Source organism: Plodia interpunctella, chromosome 26 (assembly GCF_027563975.2).
Source record: "Plodia interpunctella isolate USDA-ARS_2022_Savannah chromosome 26, ilPloInte3.2, whole genome shotgun sequence".
NCBI classification, from domain to species: domain Eukaryota; kingdom Metazoa; phylum Arthropoda; class Insecta; order Lepidoptera; family Pyralidae; genus Plodia; species Plodia interpunctella.
In genome coordinates, this window is record NC_071319.1 from 5,676,409 (window position 1) to 5,699,921 (window position 23,513).

Here is a 23,513-nt window from a genome sequence, read left to right on the forward strand (position 1 = left end):
TTTAAAGCAAGTACTTGAACTGGCTGTACAAAGCCAGAAAGTGTATCAAATCCATGTTATGCATGTTTTGTTTGCATTCAATATGTTTTATTAATGAATTCATATATCCAACGCCCCCTTCAGCCGCCGCCGCCACTGATATAATGTTCAACATTGTCATAGCTGTTGATTTTACATCGATGAGAGTAATACAAGAAATATCTTTAAATTGGACTTCTTTTTTCGAGTGCATCATACATATAGCTGACATTGGTAGTATATTTCTTAAAGACTTGTGTGGCTTGATGTATTGTCAGCGTTCATTGAACATTCTCCATTGATAGCAGCACACCGGTGTGTGATCATTAACTATTTCGAGTGTGGCCCGCAAGGCCGGTTTCTGTAAACAGATGTGTCTGTTCCGATGCTATTACTGATAGACCGCGCACCTAACGTTTGAAGTGGCTAGATGTTTGGACTTGAGGAAAATTTGGGATTCACACGTGCAACGTTGAAGGGATAGCATTATCTAGAAATAGAACTGAAGTCTCTCTTCTCGGTTTCTTCTTCCGTCTAGCGTCGGAGGCCAGGTTCTTATTTCCTACTATTTCTTCTCCACTTAGCACTGTCTGTCTTCGTCTTTTTCATTTTTGAAGTGAGACACATGAAATTTTTAATTTGTAGTGGGTAAATAAAAATGCATTAATTCGATTTTGAAAATTATAAGTTTGAAATAGGGGCTTTTAAAAGCTAGTAGTAATATATAAAAAAAATTATAGAATTTATAACAGAATCACATAATGTCGATGTACTTGGTCGAACTAGAAAATCCTTATGGGGCCTTGCTCATAGCTATTACTATTGCTTGTTCCAGAATCCAGACTTTAATGTAAAATATATTAGTAATATATGCGCCACAGAATTTTGTAAAAATTCGACAATAAATTTGTAAGTATACAAATATCACCAACTCCATCACTAGGATCTCGAAAAAAAAACAGTGTCAAAATTTGTCTTTACTGCCATCTGGAGCATCAAGATTGACATCTTTTAAGGTGGCAAAAAATTATAATCTTTCAAAGCAAAAATGCGCATACCATCTGATGAAGTATAAACCCAAACTCGTTCTGGTATAGTCGACTTCATGTTGTTACTCTGCACGAATTCATATGTTGCATGTAATAGAGGTGAAATTACAATGAATTTGGGTAGGTTGATGTTATTCCCTGTATACTAGTCGCTACCATTTGAAAGGAATTCTCAGAAATAGCTAACAGAATGCTGCATATTGTCACGTCTTGACGTATGTTGTAACGTTTGCATATGCTGTAAGTAATGTAACTTTAGAAGCTCATTTACTAAGGGCTAAGTGAAATGCCACTACTTGCTTTTGAATTTTCGAACACGTACAAATTACGTTTTTAAATTGTAAGTACCACTGAAGAAGTTACAAGCTACTGTAAAGTTTGTTTAGGGTTGTTTTAATTACATTTATTTTCATTTATTTTTGAACTTGTAGAAGGAAGTAAAGTTTGCTTTGTTTGTTTGCACCGATGGCTGAAGTAAAGATTGTAACGGAGTTTAAACTAAATATGACATCAGATCAGAGATGAAACTACTCTTAGATACTTCCTAGGAGATGAATCAATTTGCAAAAAACAGGTGCTAGCTTTCAGAATTCTGACGATGCTATAGCTAAAGATGAATAGAATACTCGACGAGCGGTGCCCAATTGATAAACTAAAAGTGTGGGTGTTTCCGCGAGTAATTCGTGTAAAGTGGTTTTGCAATGACTGCGATTTGTGATAATAATGTTCAATTTATCCTTTCCAAAAACATGAATCATAATGCATATGCAGTATATAACAATTATTATAATTATTATAGCTTTCTCCTGGCAATAAATGGCATTTTGAAATGTAATAAGAACAAACATTCGTTGATACGTCGTATTAGATCATATTCGAGAATAGTAACTTTAATTTGCTTTTTAGTTTTTTGACACAAATTCGATAGTTTGATGCAATATAATGTAACGGATGTACAAAAAATACCAGAATAAACCAGATTGCAACATTCCTCGGGTTGTACACGAAATATCTTTTTGGCAGGTCGAAGATAAATCTCACGTTGCCGAAAGATGTTGGTGTTAAATGGATTGATTATTCACTATATTAGTATAGTCTTTAGGCTTTTTTATTTTATTGTAATAAAATTTATGTAATTTCAAAATCACTAATAGTGTTAATTGTTTCTAGGTAGGAAAATTGACAATATGTTTGTAACATCCCTAAATTGAACAACGAAACACCAAACTCCAAGCCAAATTTTAAACGAAGCGCCAAGTCGCAATTTGGTATCCCAAATTACGACTTCTCTTTGATATTCATAAGTTCCTCACTTCCTCTCACCCCTGAATCTAATTTATTGCGCTTGGGTACATCAAATAATTACGGAAGATCATAACATAACCACTTATTCTAATCTATTACAGCCTTTATATCTTACGGTCGAAATTTTATTGCGTTTTCAATTTATATGTGTTTTGCTATTTTGATCTCTATTTATAGTGTCGTAAAGGTTTTGGCGTTTTGTAGAGCAGTTGGTAAAACCACCAAGGTTTTAGAAAAGGTGATTCATCTCATAAATGATCACCCACCGTGATATTAGTAATTAGTCATCGAATCTAATGTTTGTTTGCTTATTGTGCAGTTAATTGCCTGCATATTTTGTTGAATACAAAAATAAGCATTATTAAAGATATTTTAGAAACTTTTTTCTTTATATTTTGATCTTATTTGTTTATACTTAAAAACAAATACTATCATAAAAAAGTTATCATAATCATAGCCACGTGTCGCAGCTTAAATCACCACTCATGTCAACTTAAAAGGAAATATCTTTGACTAAGAGCCGATCAATACCCATCTAAAGTTGCCGCTTCGTTCGGCCGGGCCTTCCGGTAATGTATTTATACTGTCTGTACTGTGCAGGGGAGTCCGTTTTGGTAGCAGGATGCGCTTCCGCGGTTAATTTTGTGCGGGGGTGACTGTCATTTCTTGAATGCATTTGATTATTTCAATTAGATTTGTATTGTCTTGTTTGATAGGTTTAGTTTCATATGTTTTGACGGCTACTTCCGTCGTAGCTTCAATGTTTATGGTTTTTATATCAAACTTTAACCGTTCAAATACATTGTACAATTTAATAAAGGGAAAATAGTATGTGATGTATTTACCAATATTATATTAGCTTATTGAATGAATTATAAAGAAAAGGTGTTGTGTCGTATAAGGAGGTAAAATCCCAAGATGGCAGAGGATAGAGATATAAATGCCTCCATTCTACTCCACGGACAAGAAAACTATTCTTAAATAATTGATAATGATGAATGAATTTGAGTTTTGATATATTTTGATACTAATCACAGTGTCATATAATTAAATTACTTAAAACAGGTTTTAATAAAATCAAAACAGTTTCGAGCTTAATTTACTAATTATACTTTTTCTCATTTAGGAATAACCGAAGTATACGAGGAAACCGAATTATTTTAGCACGTCAGCCGTTAATTGACGCTTTTTCGTTTTGAACCGAACACCGGAGTCACAGTCGTTATGTTCTAAATTAACACCAAAGCGTCTGTTTGTCATATTTACTATATTGTAAACATGTTTCATTTCCTTCTGTGAATCACATACTGTTATATGTTTCACGTCAAGTTTATGTTTTTCATTTAAAGTCTTATATTGATAAATTTTGGAACATTTATCGATACTTGCGTATCAAAATAATAAGCGTTGACTGAATTTCGTTTCATTTTCATAAAGTTTTACATAAATATTTAGTGTGGCATTCATTAAAGTCTCACTCAGCGAGATTTCCGTGTAATTATCCAGACGTAGGCACCCTTATAAACCCTCGAATGCAGTTTCCACAAAATGATTTTTCTCTCCCTCGTCTGCGTCTGGTCGAGATTACTTGATTTGCTTGCGGCGAAGTGGCTATAGGTACAAAATGCTATAGTTCTGTATGTACTCTTTTATCTCTATGCGATGGTAATAGCGGTGAATTTTCAATGGTTTTTACGGTTCTGTAAAGGTTTTTCAAGGAAGTGTATGTTTTTCTCTCATGTTATATCATCATCGTCAGCTATTTTAAAGTACCCACATGTTAGAGGCTTTCCTTATAGATGAATCTATGCTTCAGTTGCGTAGGAATTTTTGGGTAAAAAAAAAGTCTTATATGTTATTCATGATTTTATTATTATTTTTGTGTACCAAATGTTGACGAAATCCATATCCAGTAAATTTTGCGTGATGTGTAACAGATACATTTATTTATAGACAAACATCCAAACCTTCGCATTGATAATATTTCTCGTAGTAGGAAGTAGGATTTATAGAAAAGTCGTGTGATATGCCATGTGAAACTAATTTGTATTCTCTTAATTTGTTTATAGAATTTGCATTAATGTCTATCGTTGTTGAGTGATTTTCTATCGCGATTAAAATTTATAGTATGTCAATAAGCACCTTGTTTGCTTCTGCTATGTAGATAAGGAAGTATTTATTGAAAACGATTTACTTCATATTTTGTTACATTATTAGGGTTACTAATATCTTAAGTGGTTTATCTTAACGCTTGACATGTAAGGATATATTTAGTATGTAGGGTTTATTACATAATTGCATTATTTTTCGATCTGTATTGAAACGGTGTCAGTAAGTTCTTGATTCTGCCCATTGTTGGGTATATTTTGTGCCCCATTCTTCTCATTCCTGTGTATCTTATCCTGATATACTCATCATCCTTCTTTTCTTGTTCCATTATCTGCTGTTGTCGCCGCCGCAAAATGTCTGTTTTCTCCACAGTCCTATGTCTCCAGTGATACTCAAACGTCCTTATAAAATCTTAGAACAATTGTAGGTACCTACAATGCAGTCCATACAACTCGGCGAAACCTATATGAGTAAACAAAGGGCCGAAACAAACGTAGCTCGTGGCAGTTTTTATAAATACGATGGCCATTTTAGTTTACTGGCGTCCGTCCAGATTGTAGCTGAGGGCGCTGACGAACGTCAACAATGATGCGATATGTTGTGATGGCGAGGAATGAGATTTTTTTATTAGCGTGGTCAGGTCCATTACTCCCGGAATGATCGGTCTAAATTTCTCATTAGTCATTTACCATTGACCATTTGTTGTCTATATAATATAGTATATATAAATGGCCAACAACGGTATTCTTAGTTTCAAAAGTTTCATGAAGATAATCAGTATTCTCAATATTTCATTTGGTCAATAAAATAGGATTATTTTGAAATGATCGTGTGTAAATGCGAATGTTTGGTCGTGTGTGTTAAGAGGCTTGTTGGCACCGTTTTATGAAATTTGATAACCTGGGAAAATATTAACTGAGGGAATATTATTCCAAAATTATTACGATAGTGAAGCCCTGGGGCGCATCATGTTAATCAACTGGTATCTGAGATAAAAAATTGAATTGTTTATGAGAAAAAGGTGTCGGTTAAATCAATGTTGTATCTATTTCACGAACATTTATCACTTCTAATAAGGTTATGATTGATATCAACTATCAACCTTTTTTCCGATATTTAATTGCAATCTTTGAATAGGTCTATAAATCATTTATCAACTGCCATGCTCCTTTGTATCAATAGCAGCTCACAATTTATGATTAATGAGAACAAACATGTATTGATCAGTTCTTCCTGATCTAACGTCCGGATGCAGTGTTACAATGCAAGGTTGTTCAACGATAGTGGGATGTCTATGATGTAGGTAACTGGTGATGAATTCTCCGACCAGAATTATGTCGGGTTGATTCATGCAAATGAAAGCATTTTGGAATCTTTTTGTTTTGACTATTTTCATAACTTTTACGAAGATTTTGTTGTAGGTTTTATTTTGTACTCTACTATATAAACCTTGTCTGTAATCCTGCACGACTGTTGTCAATAACAATAAGAAAATAGATGTCACTCTCTTTAAAATAATATACATGTCTTCTTGTTAGATTCAAGTCAAGTATATTAGATTTCCCTCATATTTTTATTAATTGTGCTGGTGTCTATATGTTCTATATCGGTCTCGGTGTTGGTCGGATTAAGTTGGTAGCAGTACATAATTATAGCTATTTACTCTATGATGCACCAGAAATAATCATTTAGTTACAATTGGCGTTTAATGGTCATAGGTATCTTTTACGAACTTTATTGTACGAAAATGTACATCAATTAAAATTAACACAAGATACATGTACAACGGCGGACTTATCCCATGTATTTTACACATTTTCCTTATACTAACACATTGTCATTACATAACTAAAATACTAAGGTATTATTTAATTATCCCACTCGGACATAATTTTACTGCTATGTAGATGAGGTCCAACTATATGGGACGTGACAAGTATCGCGCGGAAGTGCGGAGGCCGCATCCGTTTTGCTTCCGTTCTAAACTTGTACAAGTCATCTAGTCTTATTGCTTTACGAATTGGTTTAGTCGTCATTGAAATATGTAGCGTTATAGTTTGACACATGTAGTACCTAAACGCACGGTTTATTTGGAAAATGTAGTAAATTATTATGACATTCTATTTATGTTCTCTCAAAATATTAATAATTTGTAAAATACTATGAATAGGTTCAGTTCAAAATTCTGTTTTTTTACTTAGGGACATATACGGGTAAATCACTTATTGACATCAAAATTTTGAAAGCGCAGATGAAAAAGAAATACACCCAACGTCACCACTGTGTTTTCTCCAAGGACGTCAATTAACAAATGTGGATCTTATATTTTAATGGCTGTAGATGTTTTAAACGTATTATAAACTTGTATTTTATTCAAAATTTGTCCTGTATTTGTTTTGAACACCGCGGTGGTTATGTTTCGTTTCGAAGGATACGATTAGTCACCGCTGGACGAGTTTGAAAATCAATAGTTTTACATTGCGGTTTGGTCGGATGACGTTAGTTATACTTGTATTTTTATGCATTCGCTTCACTTATAAATGATATGGCTGCATCGTTCACTCAGTCAATCGAATAATTTTAAACCATGTTTCATGTAATTTTGACATTTGTCAATTCACATATTCTGTTTATTAGGTTCATGTATTATGCATGCTGTGGTCACAGTATGATAATTCAGTCCTAGATAGCGTAATTGGTAACAAGTATCTTAATGAGAATTAATTCAATTCCATTATACAATAAAGCTCTTTATATTCAACACATTAACCTTCGTACCAATGAATAATTATACATCAACACATACCCGCAAGACATATAATGTAGTATATGTAAATTTTATAAATAGTAACGCACTCAGAGGGTGACAATCTTCCTTTATTAATACCAATTGATCCAACGTTGCCAAAAACGTCACATATTGATCGAATATCAATCTTGCAGTGAAAATCAATGAAAAATATGTCGACGGTGTTAACGTTAAATCAACCCAAGTGAAGTGTCAGTGAAGTGGTAGCGGATGAATGTCCGAAAAATAACGATTAACTGTTACTGTAACAGTTGATTACATCTATGGTCGGGATGATGTGGTTTAAGAGAGAACCGAAGACGGTTTCCGAGAAGACGGTGGAAAATGGAGTAGTGAGTAAATTGAGGAAGAAGAAAGGATCGTTGCTGAAGCCTACAAGGGAATCCAGTGAAAGAGAAACGTCGACAGAGAGTGACAAGGAGAGAAGACGGTATTCAGATATTCTTGATATGAAAGTATCTTTAGGTATGTACTGTTATTATCTTCCTGAGACGAAATATGGTTTCCTTGCCAGACCAAGTAAGTTTAGATTAGACGTTTATGTTTACGATACAATTCGTTTTGTGATTTTAGTTACGGCGAACGCATCAAAAGCCTAGTTCTTATTTGGATTACTTTCTTTGGATTACCATAACGTATTTTTAACGGAAATAACTTATACTATATTATGTCATGATCCCAATCCTTAATATTTAGTTATACCATATATTTTAATAATAATAACAACTGATATATGATCTAAAGAATCAAATCGTTTACACATGTTTCTCACGGCTATGACCAATGTCATTGAATGCATCGAGTGTATGCGTTTACCATAATTATTTTATGCCATACACGACACATATTTGCGAAGTCACGCGCATTCACATAACTGTAGTTTTAATAGCTATTATTAATTAGGATGAGAACATTTAGCCCGTAGTTACTATCAGATGTTGGATATCGATTTGTCTCATACTTGCAATTTTCCACGCCTTTTCAGTTCTCATGTGGCTTTGTGAATGATTGACCTGATGCATGGCACATCACAGATTTGGCTTCCAATGACAAAACTCTTCAATTGATATCTAATCCGGCGTAATGTATTGTCTCGCCTTGAATGCAACATTATATCCTTATGACGATAAAAAAAAATGTTCAAATAATGATTTTGTTGTTACAATTACAATTGTTAAAAAAAACTTATTACAATTGTCGGTAGAGACCGGAATTAAAACCAATGTAACAAAATGTTGTTATTACATCGTAAAATTAGGTCAACCGACTACAATTTACAATGCGTCCATAAAGGATATTAAGTAGAAACCTTGACCTGTATTTTAATAGATAAAATGGACGCGACTTCACCTGTTCGTGTTATTCAGTATCGATCTTATACGTATTATGTTGCTTTTGAATTAAATTTCACATGTAAAAGATAAGAATATAATAGAATGACGTTTATTGCCAAAATATAAAACGCCACAACATAAAACAGAAAAGAAAAACAAACAACAATTGTATAAAAAGAGAATTGTAGGACAAATAGGACAACTATAACTATAATTAAACAAATATTCACGTAAACTAAGTAGAGTTGATTATTCATTAATAAGTTTTATTTAAAATAGCAAAAAACAATCAAGTTCCTTCAAAATAAATTCTGGTTTGTGATTCAATGCTTTTCGTTGAAATGCTGGTAAGTTGGGAAGTACCGTTTCGAAATTATACATTCCCCAATATGATTTAATCTTTTGAACTAAAATTGAGCATTCCCAATATGCATTATTCAAGATGCCGCGAGACAAACAGGCGTCATGATTTTTGTCACTCGTTTTGTTATTTGTTCGATAATATTTAGTGTGTGTGTAGCATTAGTTTGTTTTATTAATCTTCCATTGTTCAAATCATCGTCGCTTATTATATCGTCAATCAAAATAGAATTGAAGTTTTCTCCCGTACTCCACAAAAGAAGTCTGCGGCGACAAAAACTGTTCGGTTAATAACCGACTACGAGTGAGTGACGTCATGGCTGTAGCACGTAGACGTCTCGCCGTTATTTTTTTTTACTTAGTCTGTGGCTCAATACAGGATGTTAGTTTCTTTATATTGTACGAAAATTCTTGTCGAATGTGTTTTTGCTAACATTGGTGTCAGTAATGATAGATGCCTTAAGACGACTTGAACACAACTTATTCAAGCAGTATCCCATAAGTGACTTTCCTTCCAGAACGATCATTTCCCGTTTGGTTTATTTTGAATATGTGGTCTCCGTTTTCGTTCTACGATCACTCACTTCTCCGAGAGCAAGAGCTGTTCTATTAAAAGTATCGTACATTAAAAAAATTGAACGTATTTTTAATCTACAATTATTTTTAGAAATCCGTAAACTTTTCTAGATAGCTCACCACAAACATTTGCCACAAACTGCATTGTTTAAATAGAGTTATCGTTAGTTTCATGCGCCTGATAACGTACGACCTTCAGTAAGTATGGAAAACTAATTATTCAATTAGTGTACTACTTTTTAAATCCTATTTAAAATGTATGTGCGTTATTATTTCTTTATTAGATGCTAAAACTCAGAGTGTTCCTTTGGCCTTCTCAACATTTCAACTCTTTTGTCTGTCCTTATCCATTATGGCGATTTTGTAACTATCTTCAGATTTTTCTTGATACTATTTGCCATAGTTTTCGAGATCATTTAACATTTGTCTGGCAATGAAAATTAAGTAAATAATTAAAACTCAAGTTCATTTCAATTTCTACTTTTTAAAAGATGTTCTTCGCAAGAACACCAGCCAATCGCAAAAAAATGTGAATCACAAACCTGAATTTAAACGTCGTTATGGTAGACGTCTAAAATCATTTAAATCTAAATGAAACTTATTATAATGCATGTAAGGTTCATCAGTTAAAACATATTTTTAGATTCGCAGCTGGGTTTGCCTCAGCGGATGTCGTCCAAAATGCAAACAGTTTTAGAATATTAAGATCTCATTTCGTATTCATTGTAGTCACAGAAAACTTTTGACGTCGTTACCAGACATGTGCTATTTATTATTAGTTTATGAAATAACGTCGATGTTTATATTTATAAGTAAATCATCATTATCATTGCGGATCTTGTTCTTCTAAAGTAGCACTGATCATTCTGGAAGCCTTCTCTATCTAGCTCAATGACTCCATATCTCTGTCCTTTCTCATATAATAACCACATGTAAGGCCTGGGTCTTCAGACCCACCTCTTCTGAAATGGCAGCATTTCAACCGTCATTAGTCCCTGTGAAGATCTTAAAACTTTAGGTCTCAATTGCGCTATTTTTATTGCGCGTATAACAGGCCAAACGTTTTATTTATAAAGTATCAGTTTAAATACAGAAGGTTACAATGTAAACACATTTAATCAGTGCAGACATTGTAATATTTGAGATTCCCGCACATCAAACAGATTATAAGCTTTTATTATATTAGATTAGATAACTCTTATCTGGATTATAGTAACGCTTACGATACGTTGTAACACCTTGTTTGTTCAATTACCCCTTTTGTTGTTCTTTTGTCTCTGTCACTCTTGTGTGCAATGTAGCTGTCTTTATCCCTTTCTCCATTGAGATCACAATATTTCGATACCAACTTGATAGCTATATGGCTTCCATTTTGGGTAGTGTAATAAATATGTTATTATTATTTCCGTATGTTTTTGTTAAATAACAAATAAACCCAAATTAAATTTTATTCTTATTTGGATTCTTAAAGAATAAAATCGAATGCTTTAGATATCAGTATATATACTGAAATATATGTTCATGAAACATGATTACAAGCCCTTAAAAATCCACTTTCAAATCGATGTATGCAGACGTACTAAAACAAAACATTATTAGCATAAAACCTCTTCCACGCTCGAATAGCTCAAGTCATTTTGTTCTGCCTAGAAAGTGTATTCGCACGGTTATGTAGCCCCGACTTCATACGACGCATGGTATTGTATGGTAATCGTAATTATTAAGCGAATTACTTTTTTTTTTCGCAATGCGTTCTCCGTAGCTATGACTCATACAATTTTGACATTGCCTTTGATCGATTAACAATCATTGAAACTGTTCTTGTCAGGTTATCGTGTTAGTTTTTCTGCTCGTCCGACATTATTAGTAATCACATTAATTTCAGTTTCTGGTGATGGCAAGGAAACCAATTTTATTAGAACAGAATTAAAACATTGTGTGTCTTCGACAGAACGGCGAGATGAAAGCGATGAATCTTTATATGAATCAGCTGATTGCCACAGTGATGCTATATCTGCTAGCGACGATGCTATTCCTAGACTTAAAACACCAACTATTAGCAAAGAATCTCTTAAACTAGCTGTAACTGATGAGGAAGTAGATCTAGTGAATAAAAGAAAGGGACATCGTAAAACAATGTCCTTATCTAACCCGTTAGAAATGGTAAAAAATTTGGGTGATGAATTTTTCGATCACGCAAAAAAAGAATTAGAAAAACATTCGGATAAGAAAAAGTCTAGAGAAAGTCTTTGGAGTGAAGAAGATAATAAAGATTCGCTCCATGGTTCCTCTGTGAAGTTGGATCAAGTTAGAAAAAATAGTAAAAAAGATGATAAAAGTCAATCAAACAGCAGAAAAAGTAGTAACACCGAGCTGCCGAAATCAAGAAAATCTAGTAAAGGTTCTTCTGTCAGTGCTTTAAATTTTCTCAGAAGGAAAAAAACACCCACGACTTTAAAACCTGTGGAAGTTGTGCCTGAAGCTACTGTAAGCACTGAAGAGATTTTAGACTGTACAAAGTTATTTTTGGAAATTGAGAAGACCCAGGCAGCTATATCAGCTCATCAACCCCCACCACCTCCTCCGCCAGAAACAGACTCTGACGATGAACCCCCTACTCCTAAATTAGTGGGAGAACATAGAAGACGTTTGAGCAGACAAACTTCTAGGAGTAAAAGTAAAGTTCGTGGCAAAAGTCAAAGTGTCAAAGTCAATACACTAAGGAAATCTCACAGCGGAACTTTGAAAAAGACGAAAAAGAAAGGCACCAAAACACCTTTAGCTTCTAGAAGTAGACAAGCGAGTATTGTAGAACAAACTCCCTTAGTGAATAAAAAGAAGAATTCTGATTCCATGAAACATAATTCATGGCTTTTCAGCGGGACCAAAGGTGAGTAATATTTAATTAAAATATATTTACACTATCATTCCATTTTACTATTTGTAATTAATGTCAGTTGTATTTTGTGAAATACTTGTTTTTCTTAACATGCTTACTCGAGGCACTCTCATGACCACTAATTCATCAAATAATTTATTGCGCTATCCTTTTAGTTCATTCGCTCTGACCTTACAATGCTCTTAAGAACTGGTCTCATCTCCTTGTTCAAGTCACGACAGTTATACACGAGTTCGCGTTTAGTTCCATCGTTGATGCTAAAGAGATCTTAAATCATTTGGCTTTTCTTTTATTTGCCTTTGCATTACCATTGTCCATATTGTCGCGTTGGACGTGTAAAATAGATCCTTTTATTGTTGCATTTACTATTTTATCCATTAATCTAATGTTGTTATCTTTTTCTATTGAATCAATTTATAAAAATTTATATGTTGTTTTGTATAAAATTACATAATATTTATTACTCTCTCTTTTATAGTAATTCAATTCTAAAGAACTTCATACATTTTATAAGGTGGGCAATATTTCTCTCTGTAATAGACCGATCACTCCATAAGAGGCGTTCACCTTGACGCTAATAAACTTTGTTCAGCCTCGTGAGGAAAAATACAGGCAACGTAAACAAGGAAGTGCAAGCGTAAGTTATTATACGTGCTTTGAAGAAGACTAATTTGGTTTATATGTTCTGTCAATTATCTTATCGGACTATAATGGCACCTTATTCATTTTGTTATACCTAAATCAAAAATTATTGCAATATATATAATTTTTTTGGGAGTTGTAAGATTAGTATTGTTTTAGTTTATATTCTGATCAATTTGTCAGTTCAACTTTTGACTAATAATATCTCTAGCGTGAGTGTGTTTATAACTTACATAGACATAGTTTTGTAGTAAGACTGTAAGATTTCTGATAGACGAGTCTCCTTTTAAAACTTTAGTTGTTAGTCCATAACGTCTATTATAACCTCCGACCTTCTGAGGTTAGCGTACTGCCTTTATTGATACTAATTGATATGCACCAATGCACTCCGGAAGGAATATAAATAGTGTTGCCAGAGTTGCCATCCTCGTTGACTCACGTCCCCGAATTTGCATTGTCTCAAATGATTCGAGCTTCGCCAATCGTTTGAGTAATACGGTTTTTATTAGTAGTTTTATTTTTGTTTTCAGCACCCGGATAATTTGTTGCTTAATGTCCATTTTAGACCACTATATTTTCATATCATTTGTTATTTGTCATATCGCATATGTCTTCAACCTAGTCAAATAGTATAGTAGTAGTAATATGAGCGCCAGGTATGGTAATATAGTTTATGGTAATATACATATGGCGTGACATTTACTGTGTACAATTTATTAGCGACTAGCTCGCGTTTATTTCCCTTCTAAATAAAGAATAAAAGTAAAATCTCAGTCATTTTATCTTATATTCTTCAGGAGTGGTCAAATTTATTTCATTGATATTGTCTCCCGTCTTTAACTTAATTTCCCATTTCCCGCTACGATTTTCGGTGAGTTTTCTTCTATGCTTAATCGTTGCGTTTCCCGCAATATGACCTGTACCGCTTCCGCAACGTGTGCTGTTTCCCGCTACTTGTCTAGATTAAAACTAAAATTTCACGTATCACTTCAACAATGACGAAGTTTCATACAAAAAGGTAACCCTTATTTCATCCCTTGGGGATTTTAGCGGACGTTTTTCCTGCCAAATTTGATTGATCATCGGCTAGACATTGATCTTGACCTCAACTTTGTGATATAATATACTGATTAAGGTCTCGTACAAAATCTTGCAGAGAGTTTACATTAAGTATGTACCTAGTTAGAACCTCGATCTCAAACTTGCCTTTAAGACCATAGGACAGTAGGTGAAGTACAATCGGGGACAGCTAAACCTGGCCTCCCTGTGGTAGTTAGTTAGATTAGGTTTATCTACACCGACTGTACACAGTTCATTGAAGTAATCCAAAACTCCAGTCTTGCGTAATATTCAAGCCATAAATCTCAATATTGAACGAGATTGCTCCTAATTTCTAGCAGTGCATCTCTGGTCCTAATTCGATTGAAAGTACTTCCAGACGCGCCTCAATTCGCATCAATGGGTCTGCATGATGACGTCACTGGCTACTACCTCGATTGGCCGTCGACCCCGCATGCAACGAATTCCCAGTTTAATTCCGTACCATCTGATTTACATCACTGGTTGGTTTGTTTGTGGTGCAAATTGGTGATCAACAACTTGTTAAAGCTTGAAATATGTGTTATATTCATGTTGAAGACTGGTAATGGTAATATGTAAATTGAATATGGGAAAGGAGTAATTAATAATTTTAATCTGAGCGAATTGCGAAGGTGTTTACTTATATCAAACACAAAACACATTAAATGTCGCAAATAAATGTGAATTGATTTTGTCAGTCCGGGCTTCGCTCTGGTAAGAAGATAATTTATAATTATACACATAAAACTTACTAAGGAATTAACTATCTATTGGTGAAAATCTGTACTGTAGTTTTTGAGTTTATCGCGATCAGACTAACAGCGACAGAGAACTTCATTTTATAATATGTAAGGGATTTAAGGATGTTTATTAATAGCATCTGTACTGTCTATATTTTCCCCTGGCGAATTAGTTAGAAGGACGCAAATGTCAGGGTAACTCTCATTCCCTAGAGCAGTATTTTCGTATATTCATGAAGCGAGTTCGACGAAATGCCATTTGGCAAAGAGGTCGAGAGGGATATCAATTCTACTATGTTATGTTTACTATTTACATTGAAGTTCAGGCAAATAGTTTGATCGACAGCAAATACTTTAAATTCAATTATTTAAGGGTAAAAAGGTATCGATTTTAAATAATTCCGAGTTTGGAATTTCTCTTGATATTTTTTAAAAGTATTTAGACTGTACTGAAGCATCTTTGCGTAGCCAGAATTGTCCACAATCAGACTTTATTATTATATACTATTATAACAATGCTATTGAGCATTTTAATGTAGGGAAACAGAAGGAATTTGGGTCAACAATCTAAATAATTTGGCTCCAGCTTTTGTTGTGCAGGAATTCTTGGATATTCACTTTAACGTATTTTATGAAAATTCATTCCAATTTGAATTTAAACTCGATGAAATGTAGAATTCCTTTTGTATTTATTTCAATCTTATTGTGATCAACGTCTGATGCGAATCGTCGTTGAAAAGTCATTTTTGCATTAGCAATATTAAAATCAAATTGTTTCTGTTAAGAGTATTAATACGTCTTTTTCTCATCCTTTCGTGTTTACGCCATTCTTGGTTGTGTACCCGAAGCCGCGTAAAAAAGTAAGCATTCGGTTTTGATTTTATAAGCCATCGCCATCATGATATCAACTCTTTGAGAATGTTGTTGTTGCCTATTAGTTCATATTATTTTGATCCCTCTGTCTCCTCGTACGACATCATCGAGATATTATGGAATAGTCTATTTATTCTAGGAATATATGCAATTATCAATAGTAATGATATTTTCCTGTGTTATGTACAATTTTTGCTAGTGACATATAACGGTCAGTCTCCCTGCCTAGTAACAGTATTGTCCACGACTAATGGCCAATTAACAAAGCTGTAACAGTGTTGTTGACCTCCGTACGTGGGGCGTGACGTCATAAATATTTATGTTGCTCATTGCACATCGAGCCCTTAGCTATCGTAGCTTTTATCTTTAGCTTCTTACCTGTTAGTGCCTATTGGGTTTTCGAGATTTTATTTTCAGCTGTCTCCAGTCTTCTTAAATATAATGTTTAGTTCTACGTTGCTCTTTGTTTTATACTACTGTGACATACTAGTGTAACAGAGAGTCGGCACCCTATCGAAGTCTCAGAATGATGACAGAAATGTGCTCAGAAATCTATGATGTCAAATTTGATCTGCTCGTCGTATGTCGATTTTATAGATTTAGGATTTGTTAGAGGTTAATGATATTTATTTAAAAATGTATTTACCAAATAACAAAATGGTCAAAAGTTTGATGTAATAATGTCAATTCAAAAGGCGGGTATAATGTTCATATATCTAGTCCTGAATTATATATATAGATTGATCAATGATTGAAGTGAATAATTTCACAGACTTCGTGCGTTGTTCTTATCGTTGAAATGCAAGTAAACGACAAGCAATAAGTTAACATTTCACGCTTCAACCAGCAATCAATCGCTAATACCGCAATTAGAGATGATCTCACTCGTAGAACGGCCACAATGGAGTGTGTGTTACGTGGAGTTCTGTACTTGGTGATAAAGGACATGGTTAACATTGTGTGTCCAGTGAGGCGTGTTCCCGCCTTAGAATAGGGCCATTTCGTTTCAGTAGTACGACTCCTCGTACGACCATCCCCGTCTCCGCTAAGGGATTAGTCTTGATATTAACAACACTCCCCCAATGGGTGATGTTAGGCAGGCGGCCGTATACATTTTCAATGGACACCGGACTTCGAGGCTTCACAGCCGAAAATGTAGGCAGGAGAGTTACTATATTTACTTATGGGCAGCTTAGGAATCTCAACAACGATTCTAGTATGTTTATCATAAATGTATATGTCGTGTATTTAACTAGACGCAAACTAGCGTACATTGCTAAGTTTTTATATCAGTTTCGTATCAACAACGCAAAAAAAAACAGCAAATTCGCCACGATTCGGTGAATATTTTTCGATATACAATATTCAGGATTACGCGTGACTTTATCAAAGATAGAAATAAAATGTAGTCACGTTTTTTGTATAACTTTGTATTATAACATAATGCTAGAAATATGTCATGGGATCGGAAGAATCAAGGTACATTGCGTAGTTTGAGCGTGAGTATATTACCGCAAGGATAATCAAGTCATTATGAATGTCAAGAATTGTTCGTTAAATTCACCCACCTAGCATATTGCCTAGCTACTTTGATGATGACCAAATCACTTGGTCGGTAAGAAAAATACCGTAACGGAAAGCGCGGGTAATCACGAGCGCCATCTGGTGATCGTTATGTTAATTTTAAAAAGGTTATTTGACTTTGCAATTCTACTCGTATTTATACAAAGTAGACGACTTCTGAAGTTTTATCGTCACGATTGGAACGTGCAATTAATGAACATTTTTGTTTTTATTATTTTTGTTCGAATTTGAAAATATCACAGATGGCACTTTAGGGCTACTTCGTCATTTCACTTTAAATCTGTATATTAGTTACAAAACAGTTTATGAGGTACTTGCTGATTTGTAGTTAACTGTACTTATTGCAACGATCAAGCGAACGGGAAACTTAAAAGTATGAACATTTTAAGAATAGAACGCTTTCTTCGAACGCGGTCCTGGTGTGTGAATAGAGAATGATATTAAAAATAATTTTAATCATTTTATTTCAGGTAATTAAGAAAAGAACAGTATTAAAACCTAATACGAATGCCAGAGACCTATATGCGACCTTACAGACTAACCATACGTATAAATTATACGTAAAACTAGTTATTTTCAGGTGTAATTCTCATTGTTAATAAATAAATAATCTATTCCACAGGAGAATCGAGACGAGAAGGTTCCACGGAAGAACAAACGGCGCCTGAAGCCGACGTCGACACTAGCGACGCCAACACGAAGGATGCGCCTGATAAGGACAACAAGTTAGTTCAATCTTAATTGAAATAATGAGATGAAAAAATTCAGGACTCGAACCGGATCGATCCCACGAATGATTCATCTCCTTTCATCTTTAAGTTTAAGATTGTTTTTAGAGTATAAAAACGAAAGTCAGACGACAGGTAGTTGACGCGAATTGACGTACATTTTGTATCTGAGTTTTTTGTTACCGGAACTAAAAATCAGCGATTTATGCTGAATACGCCATAGTTCGGCGAACTGTTTCGCTATTATATAGCGCCTGCATAACATAGGGACGAGCGCCACCTAGTAGATGGTGATGAAAAACTTGTAGTTTTGCTATTCGCTTTTAGATGGCGCGCTGTGTTATTGCTCTCGATGCTGTTGTGAATACGAACTTTTCGTAGTTTGTAGAGTTTTTATTTACCGCAATGAAAAACCAGCAATGTAATACTTGCTGTTAAAGTATCTGATAGCTATATGTAAAATATGGTAAAATATGTATAAGAGTGTATAGTCTATATGTGTTAAAAGTGTTTAATGGGTTTAACTGCCCAACCACATCTGGTGGTATTATCTAGCAGGTTAATTTATCTATCAGATTAAATTTTATGAGAAAGCGGTGAACCTGGCACTTAGTGTAGGATAATGTCCTGTGGTATTTTTTAGTTTTTTAATGTGATGAATGGAGCTAGTGTGTCCATACGAAAGCCTCAACTTACACATTCCAATAATTCCCCAGGCTTGGTTCGAACTGGCGAGCGGCGACACCTAGCGGGCGCGGCGTGAACCGCGCGGAGAGCTGTCGCGAGCGGGACGCGCCGCGCCGAGGCAAGCACAGGAACGCTTCCGACCCCAACCGCCTCACCGCGCACAACAACCAGTGAGTAGCTTATTTTATTGAGTGAACCTTGTGTCGACACCTATCGGGCGTTGTGTACGGGCTACCTATAGCTATCGCGCGGAACGATTATGAGCGCGGCTACATTTTTCAGTGGTCCTCGGTTGCGTTGCCGACGTTGAACGAACAACTCAATTTGGTCGGGCCCTAATTATGAGCTTGTAGTAAATGTCTGCTTTCAACTGTAAAGTGGATAAGCTACATACTCAGCAAGTCAATTAAGGATAAACTCTTCTCTCAAAAATGGTATGACTCTTTTTTAGCGGAGGCAAATAAGTTGACTGTTATCATTTCATTTCATTTGTTTTTTTTCTTACTTCAAGCTACGTAAAACACATCTAAAATGGACAACACTGAATGGTATGCTTCTATAGGAAATACAGAAACTTATCCAGATCTGCGCCTACTAAAACTTCCTCAATTTCCCTATATAACTTCTGAAGTTGAACTATTACAATCAAAAAGTTTCTATTAAAATTCAAAGTATTTCTACTATAGAAATACTCCTCGAGTCTGTGTTTTCAATGGTCAAAATGAATTTTCCTTTTTCTGAAACTATCACCCAACTGAATTTAACTGCAAACTGGTAGACATTAAAACATCCTATCTCAGTGCCATACCAAAAATAGACTCTAATTACGTGCCATTAAGAATATTTTACTAAATCCTAAGCATTCTATCGAACATTTTCACGACAGCGTTCGATTTTAGACACTATTTGTCGCGGTACGAAGGATTTCTTATAAAGTATTGTATAAACAATTGCATTCCATCTAAAATTAGACCGTGTCACTCAGAATTGTAAGTTCATTCTCCTTCACTATTGAATAACCATCTTTATCAGAACCTTTTGGCTTCGTATCCTCTTCTTTGTCATAGCTCTTCGGTACTTGGTTGTTGTTCTCAGAGTTCGATTTAAATTGATCCTGCTGTTCTGAGAAAGTGTACGTTGGTCAAGGGTCAACATAATCTGGTGGGGTAGTATTATGAGCGGCAGGAAGGTGGGACACAGTTTCAGTTTTCAGTACTCCGCGAGGTTCGATCGCAGACGCAATGCGGTGCTGAATCGTGGAATAACCGGTTTTTTTTTACATTTGAAGGTTTTTATTGGGATTATTTTGATTGTCTTTTTTTTACGATCAATCAGTGGAATCTCCGGTATGTTTAATTTATATTTAAGACTATTTAAGATTTTCAACATTTGTATTTAGTATCTTGAAGAACCCTAACAAATTTAATTGCATCCCTGTCATTTATATCTTAAATCACATCACAAATTATCACAAATTTTACATTTTAGCGTATTTTTTTGGGATCGAAAAATTTCAGTTTTAGATTATAGGTAGTTGTATAGTTAAACTAACAGTGTTATAAAATATTTAACTTGTCAAGAAATAGTAGTTCTATTTCACAAATGGCAGTAATTAAATTATTGCATACCAGCATCGGGTCTGTGTACAAATGCTAACTAATTAGTGTCCATTAGAGATACTATTCATTCACATCCATGTCTTTGATCTGTCACCAGGCTCGGACATGGTAGCGATAAGAAACATGTACTAATGGGGCGTATTAGTTTTATAAATTATAATACCCATTGACATTCACGATAGATGGCGTTGTTCATTGTTTTAATTTCTATTGATAAATATTGCACACAATTATTATGTATTTCTATTTATTATTTAAAACGTCATTGCATAAAATTACGACATTGCCGATTGGCCAAACAGAGATAGTAATTATTTACTTAAAATCGATTCTATGGTGGCTATCGGTATTTCTCTCTCTTGTCGAGTCGGAAAGGCTGTTCAAACGGTATTACTACCAGTATGTGGCCGATCTGATCGCTTTGTCGTTAGCCTCTTTTATTCTCTCTCTAGTCTTAGGCCATTCCCGGTTGCTTAGCCATAAATTGTTGGAGCCCGTTGTCCGATTTATTACATTTCCATCTCTGTTCCTCTCATAATTCAGTTAGAACATTCGTTCACGTAAGGTAGAAGTGAGCAGGGTTTTTGATCTCAAGACTGTCTATGATGCCAAAGAAGCGTCTATCTACGGCTTCACGAGGAGTGAACTGAATCATCTGTACCACAGCCATATCTCTTAAATCATATCTTTAAATAAAGAACGAACCAATACGCAAATGTTAAAATCATGTTTTTACAGATGCAAATAAAAATGCATATGTTATCATTGCAGCATGAATACGCACCGCGCAACAATGGACACTTGTTATGAGTCCGCCCCGCGTCCCGCGTACGACATTGTCGTGTGCAGTACGCGAGGTGCGTAACTCTTGTACTCACCACGATGCGTTTTCATTTTCATGTCGCTTAGTCGCTTAATTTCTGTATTATTTTGCAGAAATTATAATTATTATTTTGTGGTTGAGAACGCCAGCGGCTGGACCAGACGTGTTCGGCCCTCCCGTTCTGGGACTATTTCTCCCATTTCCCAAAGACCCTTTTTAAGCCCTGTAGGCGATACCATAATGATAATAAGAATTTTCGTGCTTGGCCTACTGATAGTCACGAGGAACCGTTTCATAAGATTGGAATTGAGGACATATAAGCTTGTGATCATATAAATTGTGATCACGTCTTCCGTATTCCTTATTCAGAGCTGACTTTCATTAAATGAGACACTATTGCAAATTTTTAAGTTCTTACGTTCAGCGGTTTCGTCTCTGCATTGATATCCTAATCATTCAGTCAGTGTCCCATTTAATTAGTTATTTACTACACGCAATGTGATGCGTCTCTTTCTCTCGTCTGAGCACTTTCTCGGTTATTTCCGTTGCTATAAAGCGTTGGAGCCCAGGGTTCGCTTAAAATTAACTTGGCTTGAGAGACATATTCAGACATGTAGACGCATGTATAGTTTCCAAGCCCGTAACAAACTGATCTAGTACACAACAAGCACTATCGTGAAAGTTGAACGCTATTGTTCCAACCCTCTTTGTACCGAGGGAGGAAATGATAGCACAACTGTTATTTCAAGCTCCGGCTTGAATCCGGTATCTCGATACAGAGCAGTCTGTTGTCATGTTTGTAATTCTTACTTTATTTAACTTGCAATTTGTACGCGTATGTTTGTTCGGGTGAAATCTTGCTACTAAATTTTGAAGCAGATATCTTTTACCGATTAATGTAAAATCTTACAAATATTACAAATGCATTATTATGATATGCATGACCAGATAGTGCAGGTAGACATAGCTTGTATCTAAAATGATATTTTAGAATAAACTTCTCTTCGTTATTAGTGTTCCGTTATCACACTGCCTAACAGAAGCTTCATTATGTTATGGCTAGAAAAACCTAAATCTACCGATTTTATTGGTTTCCACTGTCACTTCTGTTCAGTTACTTTTTCACTAAGTCGAATTAGATTACCTGATTGGTCACACTACGGCCAAAAACGTCAGACAATCGTGCTTTTAGATGCCAAAAACGTAGAATAATGATAGCAGACAAAATCCAGGAGTGCCGCCTACGCTGGTATGGTAAACTGGCAAATTACGTAGGGAACAAATGCCTGACAGATTTCGTCTGGTTCAGGCAGAAGGAACAAATCTAAGAAGTGACGACTCGAATGTTTTCAAAGAATATATACCTGCAAATCTAGTTAGAATTCCGAAGTGGAAAAGAGATAGAAGGAAAGCGGGCGCAGGCTCTGACGCCTTATGGCTGAAAAAGAAACCGAGAAATCGGTCCTACGTGATAGATAATTCCTGTAGGCGTGCTCAGTCAGAACGTTGTAGATTGGCGGAAACTGCATCTGAATGGGTTAACTGCACCTCGCTAGATTAACTCCGACGCAGCATCTGGCGCGCTGCCAGATTTGTTCCGACTGCTTGGGTGTAATTTAGGATAGGTAGCGATTATGTTGTTTGCGATCCTTGCTCCGACGTTCAATGGCTAAGGAAGAAACCAGGAAGAGAGAGAGAGAGAGGGAGATTATTGTTTGGAAGTTAGTACTGATTTTTGAACTTGATGGTGCTTAGGAATTAATTTAGAGTATCATAGAGCTACGAATGCATTGATTTTAATTAGGTAATTTCAATTATACCTTTTGTGAGGACTTTTAATCTTCGCCTTATCGTATAGTGTTAATAACAATGGTGTCACATTTGTGAAGTCGCGAAATGCCATCTGACATGGCTTTTACGAATATCGCTATCTATTGGCTGTAGAAACATACTATACTGAAAGAGAACTTAACTGCTAACCTATTTACGAGCCAACCAGTGTGCAGATTTCCTCATGATGTATTTTTAGTATAAAAACATGCATCCATCTAATCCACTCGTACAGACATCTATTGCATTTATAATAGTAGGAAATACATTTTTTATATGGCTTTTTATATACTTCTACTGTAAACTAATAGCACTTACATAGATACTACGAAAACGTTTTCATCGTTCAAACAAACTTATATTGTTCAACAAATTCGATGAACTCCCATAGCTTGCACCAAACTTAATTTTATCGGAAAATAATGTGGTGTCCCGACCGCGCAAAACT

The 23,513-nt window shown here is 35.1% G+C and overlaps 1 protein-coding gene across 4 annotated transcripts in view; it reads left to right on the forward strand.

Annotated features, from left to right (window-relative positions):
• RhoGEF2 (Rho guanine nucleotide exchange factor 2) overlaps positions 1-23,513 on the forward strand; it is a 145,564-nt gene that overhangs the window by 94,156 nt on the left and 27,895 nt on the right. For all 4 annotated transcript variants that reach the window (XM_053764799.2, XM_053764800.2, XM_053764801.2 and 1 more), the window contains 2 exons: positions 18,001-18,103; positions 18,823-18,963. In XM_053764799.2, the coding sequence (XP_053620774.1) occupies positions 18,001-18,103; positions 18,823-18,963 (244 nt within the window). The remainder of the gene's footprint in view (positions 1-18,000; positions 18,104-18,822; positions 18,964-23,513) is intronic.